The 17,474-nt window shown below is 37.2% G+C and overlaps 1 protein-coding gene across 3 annotated transcripts in view; it reads left to right on the top strand.

Moving 5' to 3' along the window:
- Positions 1 to 17,474, top strand: part of Tusp (WD40 superfamily protein Tusp) — a 59,365-nt gene that overhangs the window by 4,970 nt on the left and 36,921 nt on the right. For all 3 annotated transcript variants that reach the window (XM_076439949.1, XM_076439947.1, XM_076439946.1), the window contains exon 2: positions 13,219 to 13,386. In XM_076439949.1, the coding sequence (XP_076296064.1) occupies positions 13,219 to 13,386 (168 nt within the window). The remainder of the gene's footprint in view (positions 1 to 13,218; positions 13,387 to 17,474) is intronic.

Here is a 17,474-nt window from a genome sequence, read left to right as displayed (position 1 = left end):
TACCCACTTTTACCATGAATGCATAAAATCCGCAGTCCAATCATCATACATCATACAATCGATAAAATATTAAAGTATAAAGCCTGTAATGGATGCTTTTCGAATGAAGTGGCGGTGATGCAGGTATTATGCGAGAATCTTGTCAGACACACGTCGCTAGAAGCATTTATCACTTCTAAAAAGCCCTCCATTGTCTACGAATCGTCATTAATGGATTTGGCTGATACACTTCAGCAGCATCTTCCCATAATCATCTGCTCGTCACGAGTATTTACCGAAACCCGAGGGTTTCGGCCCAGAAACGATCCATCTAAGTACTTTCGTTCCTCAAATGTTGATACACTACATTCGTAGTCACTATATTCGTTGGATTGAGTATACGAATAAATGAAATAGAAAGAAACTAAAAGCATACATTCACAAAAGGAATTACAGAAAAACTGTCCCATCCCTAAAATTTTGTCGGATTAGACAGCGCATTTTATGCATTTATTACAAAAATGCAAACAGTAAAAACAATTTAAAAAATACTATTGTGGTATTTTCAGCTTTTCAAAAGTATTAAGAAAAAATACGTGGCCCCTATGCATATCTTGCAGTGAATTCAATTTTTATTTCGCATAAAAAATCGGAAGTCAAATAATTTCAATTCACACAGATACATATGTTTGTTATAAATATAATCAAGGACGTTACAAAATCATCAGACAAAAAATTATACAGTGGGTTGCTGGAAACCACCCGTCCCACTTATGGTGGCCTATTTGAAAATTGAGCGCGTACGTCAGTAAATTCACATTCTAATGAACCGTAGATACCGTACATGATACGACAGGCGCAACCGGGTTAAGAAATTCCGATTAAAGACGTGAAAATACGCGCACCAAACATTCAGGAGCTACTTGAATAGCCGCGAGGAGGTAATACGAATTTACCACGGTGCATAAATTCTTAAAGCAAATCGATCGGTCATATCAGGCAGCCGTATCAGTTCTCTCCGGTGCCATTCGAAGTATGCAGAGTTCATTATACAAGACTAAGTGGCTGAAAAATCTCGTATTCGATAACAGAGATTCCCCGATACATAGTTCCGCCGATCGATTACGAGAATCCTACGCCGACCGAACGAATAAAAGAGGGAGGAAAACGAACAGGAACAGTTATCGTGCGCGACGATACAATCGACATCGAAAGGAATTCAGTGACCCAAAGGCGACACGACCTTCAGCCGACCTTTCACAAGGAAATTTCCTTGGAAATTTGGCGCGCTTCCCGCAAACGTGCACCATCAACGTGGCCATTGAGAATCGATAAACGTTGCATTCCCTCCGCAGCAGAACCGTACATAATCTTTCCCTGCTTGTTGAAGGGAAGATCAGCCCCTCTTTTTCGGCCAGGGTGGTGATTCTACATACAGAAACGAACCGAAAAAAGCAATAACAATTTTTCGTTTGACGCTTCGTTTTCGAGTAAATCGAGTTTCAAAATTCAGCGAATAATCGTGGTGGTAGATAGCAATCGACTGACGCGTTGGTCATGACCCCTGTCAGTTCTACTTCCTGCAAACATTAGAGCACGCGAACTCGGCGGGTTTTCAAACTCGTTTTTCTCGAAAACGAGGTGTCAAATAACAAAATGTTATTGCTTCTTTTTTATTAGTTTTTTGCATGTGGTACCAACACCGAACGCTTGTGCCACGAGTTCGGTGACATCCTGTATAAATCGATGCATATAAACATGTTAAACTAATAGACTAGAACGGGTGGTTCCCAGCAGCCCACATATGAATTTATAATTTGTAATAATTTGTAATAATTTCAAAATAGCTACGTGGAGATTAATTCCTTTTTTGAATGTTTTTTTTGTCATAAATGCTTAGAAACTGTCTAGTAATCAATTATAAGGATATGCAACCGATGTTGTGCTTCCGACATTGTATTCTACACAGATTGAACAAGATGATGAATACGTTCCTCGTTGACCTTTGAAGCGGTACTAATGACATATAACGACGCAGGTGCTAAGATAATTGCTGGAATACAAATCGTAGCCTGCGGCGTATCGCGTCGTATAAACCGAAGAGAGCTATTGTGTAACACCTTCGGAGATGCAATATACTTCCTGATTAATTAGTCTTGTTTAATGAATATACGAGCCTAAGAAGAAAGTTTGTATTACAAAGTGGAGCACTTTAACACCTTTTCGTGAAATTTACCTTCCTTTTTCGGATGGAACCTTAGCTACTTTAGAATCATCAGCCCCGGACGTTTGCACGACGGAGCAGTTTGACATCTTTCGCAAAAAGAGGATCCCCTCGTTGACGAGCTTTCTGCGACAGAATGAAATCGTTCCGCGAACAACGCTGCGAAATTCTCGGTAAACATAGCATAAACCAAAGACGCCTGTCCATTTTACGTCCGTCCCATGTAATGGCTTTAACATGTATTCCCAAGGGCTCCTTGGGTCATAAGCAAGCATCGTAAATTTCTGCTTATTTTAATGGCGTTTTGCGCGCCGGTATAAAAGGATACTCTAAAAGTTTGGGGAAGATGCTATTTTTCATTTTCTTCAAGAATCTTTGGAAACATAATTAAAGGAAAGAAAACATATAAAAAAAACTTTGTAAAAACCACGCTTATATTAAAATGCACTGAAAAGGAGAAAATCATTTTTTTAGACATTAGTGACTATAAATAAAAACGTGGAGCGCTAAACAATATTGACGTAATCTTCGTGGGCGCTCCACGCTTTTATTTATAGTCACTAATGTCTAAAAAAATTGTTTTCTCCTTTTCAGTGCATTTTAATATAAGCGTGATTTTTAAAAAGTTTTTTCTATATATTTTTTTATTTTCTACTTTTTAGTCTTTTTTAAATGGAACGCAAGATATAGTAATACTGGTATGAAGTAGTAAGATATAGAAACGCAAGATATGGAAATACGCGAGATAGAATGAGGGGATGACTCCGAGAGACGACGTCTCTTGATGGAGTCCGAAATTGTCCGAAATGGAACTAAATGAACGGAATACCACACTGACGAGCTCCTTCGGTGCGAAATGGATCAGTGGAGTGGGGATGAGTGGGAGTGGGAACACGTAGTAGAGTAGGGAGCGCTGGCGCGCGGAGTGGGGATCGCTGAACGCGATGACGTACTACCGAGCGTCGCGACGAGGTGTGACGGTTAACATTAAAATTTTTTTCTCCTGAACGCACAGTTTTTTTTAAATTTGTTTTTTGATATTGCATTGTCATCCAGTTCTGAGAGCTATGTTTAAAGTTTCAAGTCTCTAGCTCATCGGGAAGTGGTTTAAAATTCGATTACAAGATTTGACTCATACACAACAACAATGACAACTCCGCAAGCTAATATAAGCGTGGTATAAAAAGGTTTCTCAACTACTAATACTGACAAATTATAACAATTTGTTGAAGAAACTTCTAGTAGATCTAGGGGACTTGCTGTACGCTTCTCAAACAATTTTAGTACTATTTCTGGTTCACTATAATTTTCGAAATACCACAGTGTTCTCAGTTTTGTATTTATTTCATTACTGAATAGTAAATTAATATCAATTTATATATTCACCAATTATGTAGCCATTCAGATACTTTGTAGCCATTCAGACACACGAGTCAATGGAATCGAATGATTAATAGTTGGCACGTTTGATGTTAAAGTTCCATCGCCATGTTCCGTTTGACTCCATCAGAAAGGTTGATTGAACATCGTGTTATACAGATCTTCAGGAAGAAATAATTACAACAGGGTCACAGCCAGAGACGGTCGATCGAAAGTCCGTGTCAATTTGTGCGAATCGATTCTATCATTCGACTGCAATCTGATTACTACTTCAGTAATAGAGCTAAATTAGCGCGATACCTTTTCATCGCCGCCACTGGCACGGAAAACGATTTTACCGAGTCGTTAATCAACAATTAGTTCCGGAAACTGAACTAGTCATCGAACGAGCAGAATTCGTCGATCAAGGAACGTTGGGAGCGTAATAAATGCTGATCGATTGTGCTCTCTGTTGCGCATCAAACTTTGGAGATCGAATTAACCCTACGTAGGTGTGGGTGTAGAACCTGAAGGCTGGTTCGGCTCAGCATAATCGATCTTCTTATGATTTTGAATACACACAAACTTGTGAAATTGTCTTATTCTGCTTTTTGCAAGCCCATTTTATAATTTATTTAGCGGAACAACGACCAGGTGGAGAGGGGGAAAACGGAAGTTAAAATTGCATTATGAAGGAGGTTCTCTGAAATGTAAAGCAGATTATGCTAGAATTCCAAACAAATGAAAAAGCAACTCTTTTTAATATCCAGACAAAATTGCTTGAATGTAGTAAACAAGCAGCGAGTTTTCAGCAGATAGTAAAAAATTGCGATACTTAAAGTACGTATAATTATACCGTGAGCATTATTTAATGCGATAACAAGCTATTAAGTGCTCTAGTGGATTACAGTTTATCCTTTGGCGGCAAACAGTTTTCATTAGTGTATATCTACTATCTCCAATAATTTTCAGTTTTTCTATTTTCCTCGTAACGTAGTATAGTGTGTGCTCCACAAATGTCAGGAAAAAACAAACGGTGAAGTTATGTAAGCCTCAGTGCGTTATATGATAGTGAAACAGTGAACCATTTTGATCGTGAGTAGTGTCCGCGTGAAATTCTGTCTTGTTTTTCCTCTTTTTTAATCATTGGACTTCACTATCTGCGTGTTTTTTTGAAGCTGAACTCCTGTTAGTGGACAACACAAATCTTAACAATTCAGTACCTCGAAAAACATGCAAACGAAATATTTATGTTTGTATACTTTTCAGTATTTTTAAACACAGGATGGAAGGGATAAATGTTATGAATTGTAAGTCTTTTGTCCTAAGGAAAAACATAATAAATTCAATTTATATTCGTAGAGCCGCCTCTTCTAACTGTTGAATAATTAAAGTTCCGAACTCGCGACTGTCACCGAGTTCTCACCGACTTAAAAAGATACGAAAGGCAAGTGGAAATAGGCAAGTTAACGCTGAAGAAAGTTCCGCGGGAGATCCGGAAATAATTTGAATGAGAAGTTCGATCCTATATCACTGGCGACGCGGGAAAACGGGATCCACGATCCCCTTTCAAACTCGGTCTGAATCGATTACTAAAAAATGAATGTAAATGTCTCGAAATTGTTCTCAAGACTAAGAAAGGTTTGGCAATTCGACTTGTTTCGAGGATCCATCGAGAGGAACGAGCCTATTGTTTCTCAGGCTAAACCATCGTGAGTCCCTGTATTGTTCAAGGCACTTGCGGCATGAAGAAGTCCTCGTGCTTGTTGTAGTGAGAATTTAACTCTTCTAATAAGGACAGACACAAACAGGAAACACAATCATCAATAGACTGTAAATTTTTATGCAAAATGTCTACAAAACAAATTTGAATATGTTATGCAATTTCTATGCAAACAATGGATTAATTTGAAAGATCAAATGCACTTTTTATTGAATTTTTATGACGTCAGTAAATAATGTAAATATCCAACATCATTACCTTAATTAAAGATACTTGTCATTACATTTAAATTTTACTAGATGATAGAAGAAACTATTAATTTGCAGGTTTAATATATTTTTGAATTTAATTATTAAAATACACACACAAATCAATCTACACTTATTGTATTTACCTCTTTCAGATTGCACATACTCATTTCCATCACAAATGTACGAAATCCTCAGTATAGTGACGAGTGTTTCACAGTTCCTGTTAGCGAAAGTGTGACGCAGACAATTCAGAAATACTGCAACATCGAGCCATGAAATGAAGCGACGAAATATCGATTGTAGTCTCGTAGATGAAGATTAAATCGGATCGCCAGGTGATTTTAATAAAATGATAACGCCTATTCAACAGATGGATTCGGTGTTCCAGGATGTGTTACGAATAATAAAGTTTCTTTATCGTGCCCACGTCACAGTAAAACCCGCGATAGCGTCGTATCCTCGTGTACAACAGTTTTTGAAACCGGATATACCGAAACCCACTGCACCATTCGCACGACTTTAATTCAGGCCAGCCATTAAAAGGATATCAAATATCCGATACGGTTCCCACTTCATCGTAAACCAATTTCTGATGATTTGCCGTGCAGGCACACGACTTCAGAAAGAAAAGTACCCGAGTGCAAATACAATTTCCTTTCGGCCTAATGGAAGGAATCGTCCACTTTTACTCTAATGCATAGAACGCTATTAGTGTGCTCTATTTTATATCTGTAAATGCAATTATTCTTGTCACTTCCAATTTAGTTTGACATCAATGCAGATACGAGAACAAGTCTCCAGACTAACATTTGAATAAGAATTTATTGGGTCATCCTATAAGTAATGCGATTTTTTCTCATATTTTTAGAAGGTAAAATACTAAAGCACAATCACAACTAATAGTGTACATGTGTATATTTTTCTTCATTATATCTACAGAACATGATAGTGATTATTTCATTGCATTTTATCTTTCAAAAAATACGAATGTGTGTTATAAAAAAAAATATTATTTGCTTTAAAATGAGTGCAAACATTTTTTACAAAATTGCAACAGTTTAAACATGGAAAATTTGCGAATGTCGAAATGCGTTCGAATACTTTCTGTAATCATCTAATTATGTTTAAAAGAATATCAGTACATAAATGCTGTTAACGTGATGCGAGGTTCTCTGTAAAGCGATGCATTTAATTTTGTTGAAACAGTGCTTTATTGTATACCTACAGCTTTTCATCGGATAATACGGACTAGGTAAAAAAGTTCTTTGTTCGTGTCACGCGATCTCAGCGGCGCGTCGAGAGCGTAAAGTTAATTGCCGAGTCAACTTATTGTTCTCGAATAAGATACATTGTGAAGCAGGTAATAAATTGGGGATGAAGCGTTCCGTCAATCAGTGGGAAGGTTGCCAGCCGTTGAGGTTGAAACTCAAAGGAACGCTGTAACGTTCATGAAATATTCCGCACCACTTTATTGTGCAAACAACTGTTTCGATTCACAATCGTGATATATTTTTGACCTATTATTCTCAGTAGTTCAATAATTACTCTTCAAAACGTTTCATTGACGATTGAGTGATTTACAAAGGAGGATGAAACCCTCGAGTCTAAACCGATAAATAATATTGAACCACAATGGAACCGTCGTTTATATATTCATGAAATTTAAAAACCAAAACCTAAATACTCTATCGATTGATTGTATTTCATTATTGTTTAGAATGAAGGTAACAATTATATAAAGATATGTAGAAGTATAATTTTCTGAAAAGTGGACTTGCTCAGTTTTTGACCTTTGCATCAAGATCTTCAAGGAGCTGAATATACTCAATCAATACGAAACAGTCGTCATATACTTTGGAAAATAATTATTTTGTAGGAAGAATATTTCTTAGGGCGGAGCCATTGAATTTATTTCGGATCAAGATAAAAATTGATCTAAAATGTTAAATGTTTCGACAAGCGATTATAATTGTGTATGCTGCCAGAAGGATATCTTATCTGCGTAATACAAGCTTCGTGCACAGTTTCTGGTAAAATGAACAAGAAGTGTGTTAGTTAACTATATTTTTCGTACCAATGACGTCAGCAGGAGGGTAACAACCTAACAGCGGGGTAATTTCTTGGTCTACGACCCTACTCTGACCTACTGCCCCACTACCACTTCGTCACACACACATTTAGCCTCCGTTTGAAACGCATTTAGAGTGCTGTCCATTAACTGGCCTAAACCAAAATAAACGTATGAATGTATGCAAGTCACTTAGCAAAAATGCAATGTGAAGTAAAATCCGAAATATTGCAAAATCGTGCCAATCTACTCCTTCTTAATTGGAATGGCGGCTGATCGAAGCACTGCAATACATTTTTTATGCAATAATTAAAATTTCAGTTATTTTTATCTGGTTCCTGTTGCAAACGACGAAGAAAATTTTTTATTTTAGATACGATAAAGATCAGTGGTGTAATAATGATTTATAAGATAATAAAGATCATACTGACCCAGCCGTCGCCGAGGGCGGGCGAAGACAAACAGCATAGCGTTCGGGAGATCTGATCTCGCAGTAGGGTAACTAATTAAAGAGTGTAACGTTAGGTTCGCGTTAGTTGCGAAATGAAAGGAGACGAGGCTTCGAGTTAATTCGAAAACCTCGACGGTTTCCCCTTTCACGATTGAACGCCGTTGAAAGGCTGTCGGACCTTTCCTATTCATTTAGGGGGAGTGGAAATACAGAAGAATCCGCGCGACTACAGCTGAGCGTATGGTTGCGAATGGTTGTCGGTATCAGTCGAAAATCTCCATATCGTGAGCCGTTTATTTTGCTGAGAGGGCTCCTAGAAATTAATAATTTATTATAAATCAGAATTACAATAACGTAGTGCCAGTGTCTTGCTGACATATTTCTGAAAATGAGTTCAAACACGATGTAAATCGGTCTAGTTTCATAGACCTGATGTAAAGACATCAAGGACATACATGTGATTGCTACGTACAAAGTCTATGAAAGTAGACCGATCTATGCCACGTTTGGACTCATTTTAATCAGAAAAATCTCAACAGCCCACTGGTACCAAGTTCAGGAAGGTAAGACAAACTGAGAATTTTCTTAAACAAAACTAGTTACATTTTTGTGGTGCTTCTGGCAATGCTCAAACAATGTGAATATAGTTTCTATATGCAAAAAATATTGATTTTGTACGAAGTTATACTAGTTGAAGCCAAAGACTAAAGAGGTGCAATAAGTAATTACGTAGATACTTAGTATACTTAGATAGTAGAGAGCGGAAACACACACAAATTATGAGAAAGAGAGTGATGAATGAGCGAATGAAAGAATGAAATGTTAAGATAGAATTGTACTGATTAGGTTTATGTAAACCAAGTCCAATTTCTTAATCGTGAGGCTGAAATAAAGTATGTATGTATTATTATTACTAGTCGAAGCATTAGGAGTGTAAAATTCAATCTCGATTTCGCTCACTAAATTTATTCTCTTACATTTTCGAGCAACGCTCCAGTAAATTTCTGGAAGTGAAACGCTGTAACTCAAGAAGCTGACTTCCGGCTGCCAAAGTTTGCAAATTTAAGTGAGCACTACTGTACTCCTGGTTTTTCTACTTCGCCTTGCTCCCCAGCTGTAAGGACGTCGGTCCTCTTCTACTCATTGTGGGGGAATGGAAGAGGAGAAGGTTCCGAGCGAATGGTTGCGAATGGTTGCCGGTGTCGAGCGGCCAGTCGAAAATTTACCCCGTATCCCCAGCCGCTTATTTTTCTAAGGGTTCGCGCCGGCTGGAGTAATTACGCCTACATATGTATGACAGGTCTAAGGGGTGAAACCCTTCTAACATTGAAGCCCCCGCCACCTGACGCGACCGCGCTTAAGTGGAAGAGTTACGTGCCGGCGAATAGTAATACCAGCCATCGTCGTGGTCGTCGTCATCGTCGTCGACGTCGTTGTGTTTAGTGACGGTGCTCCCAGCCGGCGCACGCGAGAACGATCCATCTAATTCTGGAAAAGTCGAATCCGACCGAGATACGAATTCATAAGGTTCAGAGAATCTGTTATCGCGGCCGTTCCGCCTCGCTGATCGATCGTGGAAATTATTACCCTCGTTTCTATTTAGGTAAGCTGCAGCCGCGAGAGGAGACGGACTGTATTATCGGATATTGAATGGATCGTAATGCAAATTGCACGGAAAATTTTATGATCCGGACGCGGAGTGCCACACCACGCCGTGCCGCGCCGCGCCGATTACGACTTCTCGCTGAGCGAAATTAGTTTCCCTATCGACTGCCCTAGCTGCGCTCTCACAATGAGCGTTTCAATAGTATGTAATGCTGGGTGATATAGTATTCGAAATCTAAAATTATATTTCTGTAGATCGCTTGCTGAACTGTCGTTACACTGATATAATCAGTGAAATAATATTTGGAACATTCATTTGATTCACTAGGTGGTCCAATGATTGAGCCACTTGTGTGACTTTAAGTTTTTAAATGAAAGCCCATTTATATTGATTTATGCTTTTTTGCAATAATTTGAAATAAGTATCTCATGACGTATATATAAGTTTTGATATTGAAATTATTATTTATAGTTGCTTATAAAAACCTAGGAAACACGTACAAAAATATTATTTCAATTAATAAGTCCGACCCAGATACAATGAATAGATGTTTTAAAATATTCTGTATTCATGAAACTAAGAGCTACGATGAATCCTGAAGTTCAATCTTATTTAAATACAGAAGGTATTAATGCAGATTGGCTATCCAGTAGTTTTAATCACTGCTATTTATATGTACTAACAGTCTCTCTACGGTATGGTGCGTAATGCACTATCAAAATATACATATAGTAAAAGAAGGCTACGGTGCTTTATTTTCAGAGGGATCATTCCCTTTGTTCTCACCAACAAAAAATCGCTTTGTGTATTGATCAAAGTGCCTTATAATTGGACTACGCTCCATGTCTTTTTTTAATCTTTCGCTTTCATGATGTTCCTTTTGTTAACGAGAGTGCTCATTGTAACGCCAATTATGATGTAGTCTTTTTCCCAAGGAAACAAAACAATTTTTTTTAACTTAATTAATGTTACTGATTTTTTAACGGACCTCAAGGTTAATTGTATTTCTTAACTGACGTGCTACGTTCTTTTTCTACATTTTTTAGTCTCTTTTTATAAATATATCGAGAAACATTATAGTGATATCTAAATCTTTGACAAAATGACAAAATGGCTACAGTGCCATTTAATCAGTTGATTTATTTTCTTGATTAGTGAAATACATGCTAAAGGGTCGCTTTATAACAGCCATAAATGCCGGAGATATTTATGTGCTCCGCCATGTACATATCTATGTAGGTGTGCGCCGATTCGTAAACGCTTTTACGATTGAACGTTTACGTGTCTGTAAATCCGATGACAAAACGGATTACACGAATATTTTTGTCGTTTACAAACGATTGGAAACGTTTACTCATGCACACACTTCGGTTTTTCAATTCCGTTTAACCGTTCGTCTGCGCACCATTTATCGCGATTCTGTCGTTCGCCAATTATTTATTTTCAATTTCAATGTACACTGTTTCTATATCGCGTTGTTAGTACATAACGTACGTAAGCGTAGCAAATTTTAACATACTCAAATGATTTTTTATATATATAATAATAATATAGTAAATATATAATAGTAAAATTTGGTGAATTCTGAGCCTATAGTTTTACATTTGTTACTCTTTACTTTTAACAAAAAGCTCCGTGGTATACTAAATAAGCAAATAAATTTTTTAAATAATAATAAATAAGCAAACAAATACTTTTTTTAATGGTGTTTAGACGTTCTTGTACAATGAGTTACAGTGACTACCACTAATATTCGGACGCTTCCAGAATACCGATACCTTTTTTAATATTGCACTATACGATTTGAACTTTTTTGAGAAGCTACAACAATTAGTTTACTACAGGATGTGAAAAGAAATTTTTCCAAAAATTTCAATTGGTCGGAATTGCAGCGACAATAATAGAAAAATACGTTTTGTAGACCCGTGTCAATTATATGCATTGTGAAATTTTTATTGACATCGGTTGATGCAGAAAAAACGACAGACATTGAAAGATGTAAGAATTCTTAGATTTATTGCCATTATAGGCCGAAAATCGTGAAAATCTGCAATTTTTACCATATTTAAACGTTTGTAGCTCATTACAACGTCGACCGATTTTAGCGAAATTATCAGGATATGTTTAATGGGACAGATCTACAAAACGTACTTTTTAAATTTTCAATATAGGCCCACATAAAAAAGTTGTAAAATGCAACGTTTAGTATTTTCTCTACAATTCCGACCAATTGCAATTTTCGAAAAAATTTCTTTTCACATCCTGCAGTAAACTAATAGCCGTAGCTTCCCAAAAAACTTTGAATTGTATAGTCCAACATTTAAAAAAGTTAACGGTTTCTTAGAGCGTCCGAATATCAATGGGAGTCACTGTATATTAAATGAGAGAATGGAGTTCCTGCAACTTTGAACTCGTGAAAAGTCATTGAACTTGAAATTGAGTGATAAAACTGTCCACATACAACTGGAATTTCGAGTCGTCATACGTTCGCGATGGGATAGTCGTATAACAATAATCCGCATGAACCTCGCCGTGGTTCAGTTCCATTAGTTAATTTGCAACTGCCAGCAAAAATTTTAATTAAACAAAACGGACCTCTCGATTTCCTGGCGCGTGAAAAGAATGGTGGGTACATTTCTAGCGTACGATTTGACTTTCAAATTCTGATTAAAGGGTGGTTTATGCATTCATGGCCGGAGTAAATATATTCTGTGAAATTCACTAAATTCTGAAGGTTAAAATAATATATGCCCCACGTTTTGAATACTCCGCTTATTCCGCCTCAAAAGAGGCATGGCTGCGAGACATAACCGAGAGAAACAGGCTTATGCATTTAAACACCACTATACATTCAAAATGCATTTTCACCATTACGAAAACATCCCTCAATTCTCTCGGAAGGCGGCGACTTTTATGATACGCGATCGTTTTATGGTCCTCGCATTCGGTTTGAAATAGTTGTGAAAGCGAGTGGATGTAGATTACTGTTGGAAGCTCTAACTTCAGGGACAGTCGTATCATCAAAACTCAGTTGAGTGTATACGTTGCATTTAAAATTAGGTAGCCTCCTTTCAGAACGTGTTACGACTTTCAGGCATAGACGAAAAAGTTTTACTATGTACAAGTATTTGCTTGCAACACATTTTATTTAAATGAAACCTCTTCAATCACCATTTTCGGTACTCCTCGCTCGAAACGTACCCAGTTCGTATGCTTATTTTATCTGGTAAATCATACAATGTTTGATAAAATAATTGGTATACGATTAATTTTGCAAAATTTTGAACCTTGCAGCATTCATTTTATATTCCAATTGTAGTAATCTGAATCTTTCAAAGTGTAGGAATTAAATTTTTATAAAACTATATCGTTTCCAATTATTTTCTTGCATATCTTCTTACACATACTCAAGTATATTCTTTAAAATCTTGGTTTTTTGAAAATTCAGAACCAGAATATCTTGTGAATCTTATCGAAGAACGAACGCCGCCGAAAATCATTAGATTTTCAATAAACACCGGCAACGGAATAACCATCGTTTCTCTCTTATTTAACAGGTCGAAGAATGGAAACTAGACCGTACAAATTACTATCAGGAGGGATGGTTAGCCACTGGTAACGCTCGTGGCCTCGTGGGAGTGACTTTTACCAGGTCCCACTGTCGAACTAGGGCCACGGAACTTCCGCTGAGGGCAAATTACAACCTTCGGGGACATCACAGCGAGGTAAGTTCTGTTTTTCTTAGTTCGCTTTTCCCGTGTCTCTCTTTCACGCGATCCGTACCTAGTAAACGAGACTCGGTCGGAGTGTCATTTAATTTCCTCTTTTCCCCTATTTCCGAACCGGCGCCCGATCGCCTTAATTCCTGGCATTCTTGAGATCTTCGAAAGCCAGTCCTTCCAATGTTGACAGCAAAATCAAACGTACACACGAACACACGCGCGCGCGCGAGGCTACGGATAATTATTTCATAGCCTCGCCAGCTTTTCCCGAGACTTCTCGCACAATGGCTTACTTTCTTAAGAAGTAAACGGATTACTTTAACTTATTCATTAGCCAGTTAATGGGCAGGACGTTAACCCGTACAAGTCTCTCGTCTTCTCAACTTAATTCATCCCTTAAAAATGGATAGAATGCAAAAAATCCAGTATAATGAGTAGGTAAGTAATTTGTAAATCTTTATTTTGAATGGACAATTATGATGGACAAGACTATTCCATTATATCCCAAGCAACGTAATAAGACGAATTCTATTTACATAATTGATTTGTGAAAGTGTACAAGAAACCGTGTAAAGGCTTCACGTTAATTTTTTAGGATCGGTACATTTTCAATACACGTAATATGTGTAGAAGTAAATAAATTACGGAAAAAATAGAAAAGCGTTATTAATAAAATTTTTGGATTGATACTGTTTGTAAAAAAAATATGTATAAATAAAATGAAATTAGTCAAAGGAGTCACAAGTGCTAGATATCATTGTTATAATTAATTACAGTACAGTTCTTCCAAGAGATTTCCACGATAAAAGAATTAATGAAGTATTGAACGATTTTTCCTGCAAAGCAAAGAAATTTTTACATTCTCGCAGAAATTATTCCATGAATATTTTAACGTATGTATGTAGTTACTGTTCCGTTAGAGATCATATTAAACAACGTAATCACATCCTTGGTCTAGGTAACGTGCAAAGTTAACGCAATTTCGTAAAGTTGTGTGCGGCCGAATAATTGAAACTTTTAGCACTATGGATTTAATTTACACGCCACGAAACCTTTACGAAGCATATTATCTGGGAACCTTTGTTAACATATAATGACGTGTATTAAAGCGAGGGAAACTTCATCGACCACGAGTTGAGAAAATAACGACAGCGGAATAATCTTGAAACAATGTTCGGACCGAGTACAGGTAGATAAGCGAAGCTCCTATTATTCTGCTTGGCGTGTGTATATTTCACTCTTAATTGCGTCGTACACCTCACCGATTCTGTGAGACAGGATTTATATATGTATGTATGTGTGTACGTGTACACGAGCGGTACATTAAACCGAGTCGATGAGTTTTCTTTGGAACGTTCCTCCCATTCCCAGCAACGAAAGTAACATAAACTTAATCAATCTAGTTTCTTTTACAGCAAAAGTGTATTCTCTAGTAATTAATTATGATCAAATCTGATCATTGAATTGTGGGTTTTATGCATTTATGACAAAAATTGGTAGATCAAATGTAAAACAACAAAACATTAGAAGAATTTAAGTATATCACACCATTATTTCGAATTTATTGAAATTATGAATAATCAATATTACCATCCTCTTGCAATTTTTTAAATGTATAATACGTGACCAACGCATGTTTTCAAAACACTTAAAATATAAGGGGATTATGTCCAAGCATATAAAAATCACAGCAAACTTACAAAATATACGTTCAATAAAAAATTCAAAGCAACTCGCTCCTAACTGAAATATATGAAAAAATTTATTCATGAAATCATGAAAGCTGCATGTGGAACAGAAATTCAGGTAAAACATAGTTCTATTTCGACTAAGATTAAGATTCGTCCCTTCAAGCTCATTTAAAGGGTTAGAAGAAAATAATGGCGGTATTTTTCGTCGTACCACGGGCATTAAGAAGGCCATTAACAGGCATCCGGTGGACGAAGCATTAAATCACTGCCCGCTTTTGATGAAGTAACCACCCACGCCGACGATCGGTTGCGATAAGAAGTTAGCTCTCCGCTTCTTATCATATAGGTGCATCTGGCGAAGAAGTTCTGCGCTAGCTCTGATTTGTCGACTTGGAGAAATCAGCACCGTATACTGTCCTATTCAAAAAGTTCGTAGAATCACATCAACGAATTTCAGTGTCTCAGTTTCCCTCAAACTCGATGGCACTGCCTTCAAAATAGTCCTGAACGTATACGCTTGTTTCAACAGCGTTTCCATCGTTCAGACCTCTGTTCCCATTTAATTGTTCCAACGTCATACATATGTCCTCCTCACATTTTATCTATGAAAATAAAAACTCACACTAGGCCAGGGGAATATGGACGATGATCAAGAACGATCACGTTAAAACGTGCACGAGAAACGACACAAGAATTGACGTATGATCCAGTGCGGTATCGTGATATAGAATCCATCGGTTTCCTTTCTCTTCCTTCTTGAAACCTTTCAACCATTTATAAATGGCTGGTGGCTTCATAGCACTCTCTTCGGATGCTTGTTTCATCCACTTCAGTTGCCTTTTACGCGAGAAATCTCGCATCAATGTTCTCTAAAAAGATCAGACGTTTTTCAAGTCGCGTGACGACCGAAAGACATGCGAATGGCTTATCTCAGACTCGTAAAACTCGTTCATAAATGAAGCTATAGACAATATTTCTTGCCCAATCAAATGTCTGCAGAGTTGTTAAAAAAAATTGTTGTTTTTTTTTTTTGTTAATTTTAACACAGTTGTATCCGAAATTGCGTATTGAATCTGAGAGAAAGAATCCCAATAGGCTTCGACCATCCAGCTCTGTAAGAGAAGCGGAAACTTTCTCACACTCTATCAAAGTCCTTCGTGCTGCTTCGTGTGAAGACCTCCACGTAACGTGTCCACCCCAACCCCGACTGTCTTGTCACTGTACCCCGGTCACACACCACCGAACGTTTATTCGCCATGTAACTGAAAGTTTGCCAAGGAAAGAAGGACGAGGTGATGTGTCACATTACTAATTACAGGGTGTGGTGCTGCTTGCGGTATCCAAAACTGAGACGCTGCTGACTTTGCATGTCCAAACAGGTTGGAACGACTTGAATGTCCTGTCACTTCATTTTACTAATCTTTTTGGTGTTCAACTGCTTAAGATTTCTCCATTAACTATTTCACTATGATGACGATTTTCTAAATGTTCAATTTTTTGATGAATGAATTTCATGTTTACTGCGAGTCTACGCACTATTGTTTCCTAGACTTAATAATTTAATACACAAAAGAAGAGAATTCTGGTTAAAGCACAGAAATACTATTCTATCAGTGCATCAACCTGATTTTTCCAGAATTGTAGTCTTGAATGTTAAACTTCCAATTCACACATTTTGCAACTCGTCAAAAAACAGATCTGAAGTTTAGAACTTATTTTCCCTTTCTCTGGGGAGAATGAACTTGTCAGATATCCAATTCTCCACAGATTCTTCGGAGCGCTATCTTATTTGTGGTACAATCGAAAAAGGGATGATTCATGCGAAAAGCAAATCGCGAGCCCGACGGGCTTAGAAACCTTTAGGAAACTAGGAAACTTAGTAGGGCGTTGCAGACCATAATGGCTAAGGCACAGCTGGTCAATCCGTAAATCTCGTGATTGCGGGTTTGAATCTACCTCACCCTTTTCTACGATTCTGCACATCGCGAAAAGGAAATAAAGCTTTTTGAACATGCAAGTCGAAATTTAACGATATGTATGTATATTTACGATGTACTGTAGGCAGAGTACGGCAATAGTCAACTAATATTTAAAAATTAATAATAGTCTTTTTGAATGTTAGCCATAGCAAAATAGTCATTAGCCAAAACTTTTTGATTAGTTAGTGGTAACTAATTAATAATATTAATGTATGTTAATCGCACAATAGTGACTGATGACTAAAGATTACTGACTGATCATCAACTACTAATTCACTCATAAGCAATGAGACATAAGCTGTGACTAACTATTCGCCATTTAGTTATCACTAACTAATCAAAAAGTTTTGACTAATGACTATTGTGTTATGACTAACAGTCGAAAAGACTATTAGTCATTTCTAAATATTAGCTGATTATT

The sequence above is a fragment of the Lasioglossum baleicum genome, chromosome 15 (assembly GCF_051020765.1).
Source record: "Lasioglossum baleicum chromosome 15, iyLasBale1, whole genome shotgun sequence".
Taxonomy (NCBI): Eukaryota; Metazoa; Arthropoda; class Insecta; order Hymenoptera; family Halictidae; genus Lasioglossum; species Lasioglossum baleicum.
The sequence above is the reverse complement of the archived record's forward strand: the minus strand, read 5'-3'. Positions and strand labels throughout refer to the sequence as shown.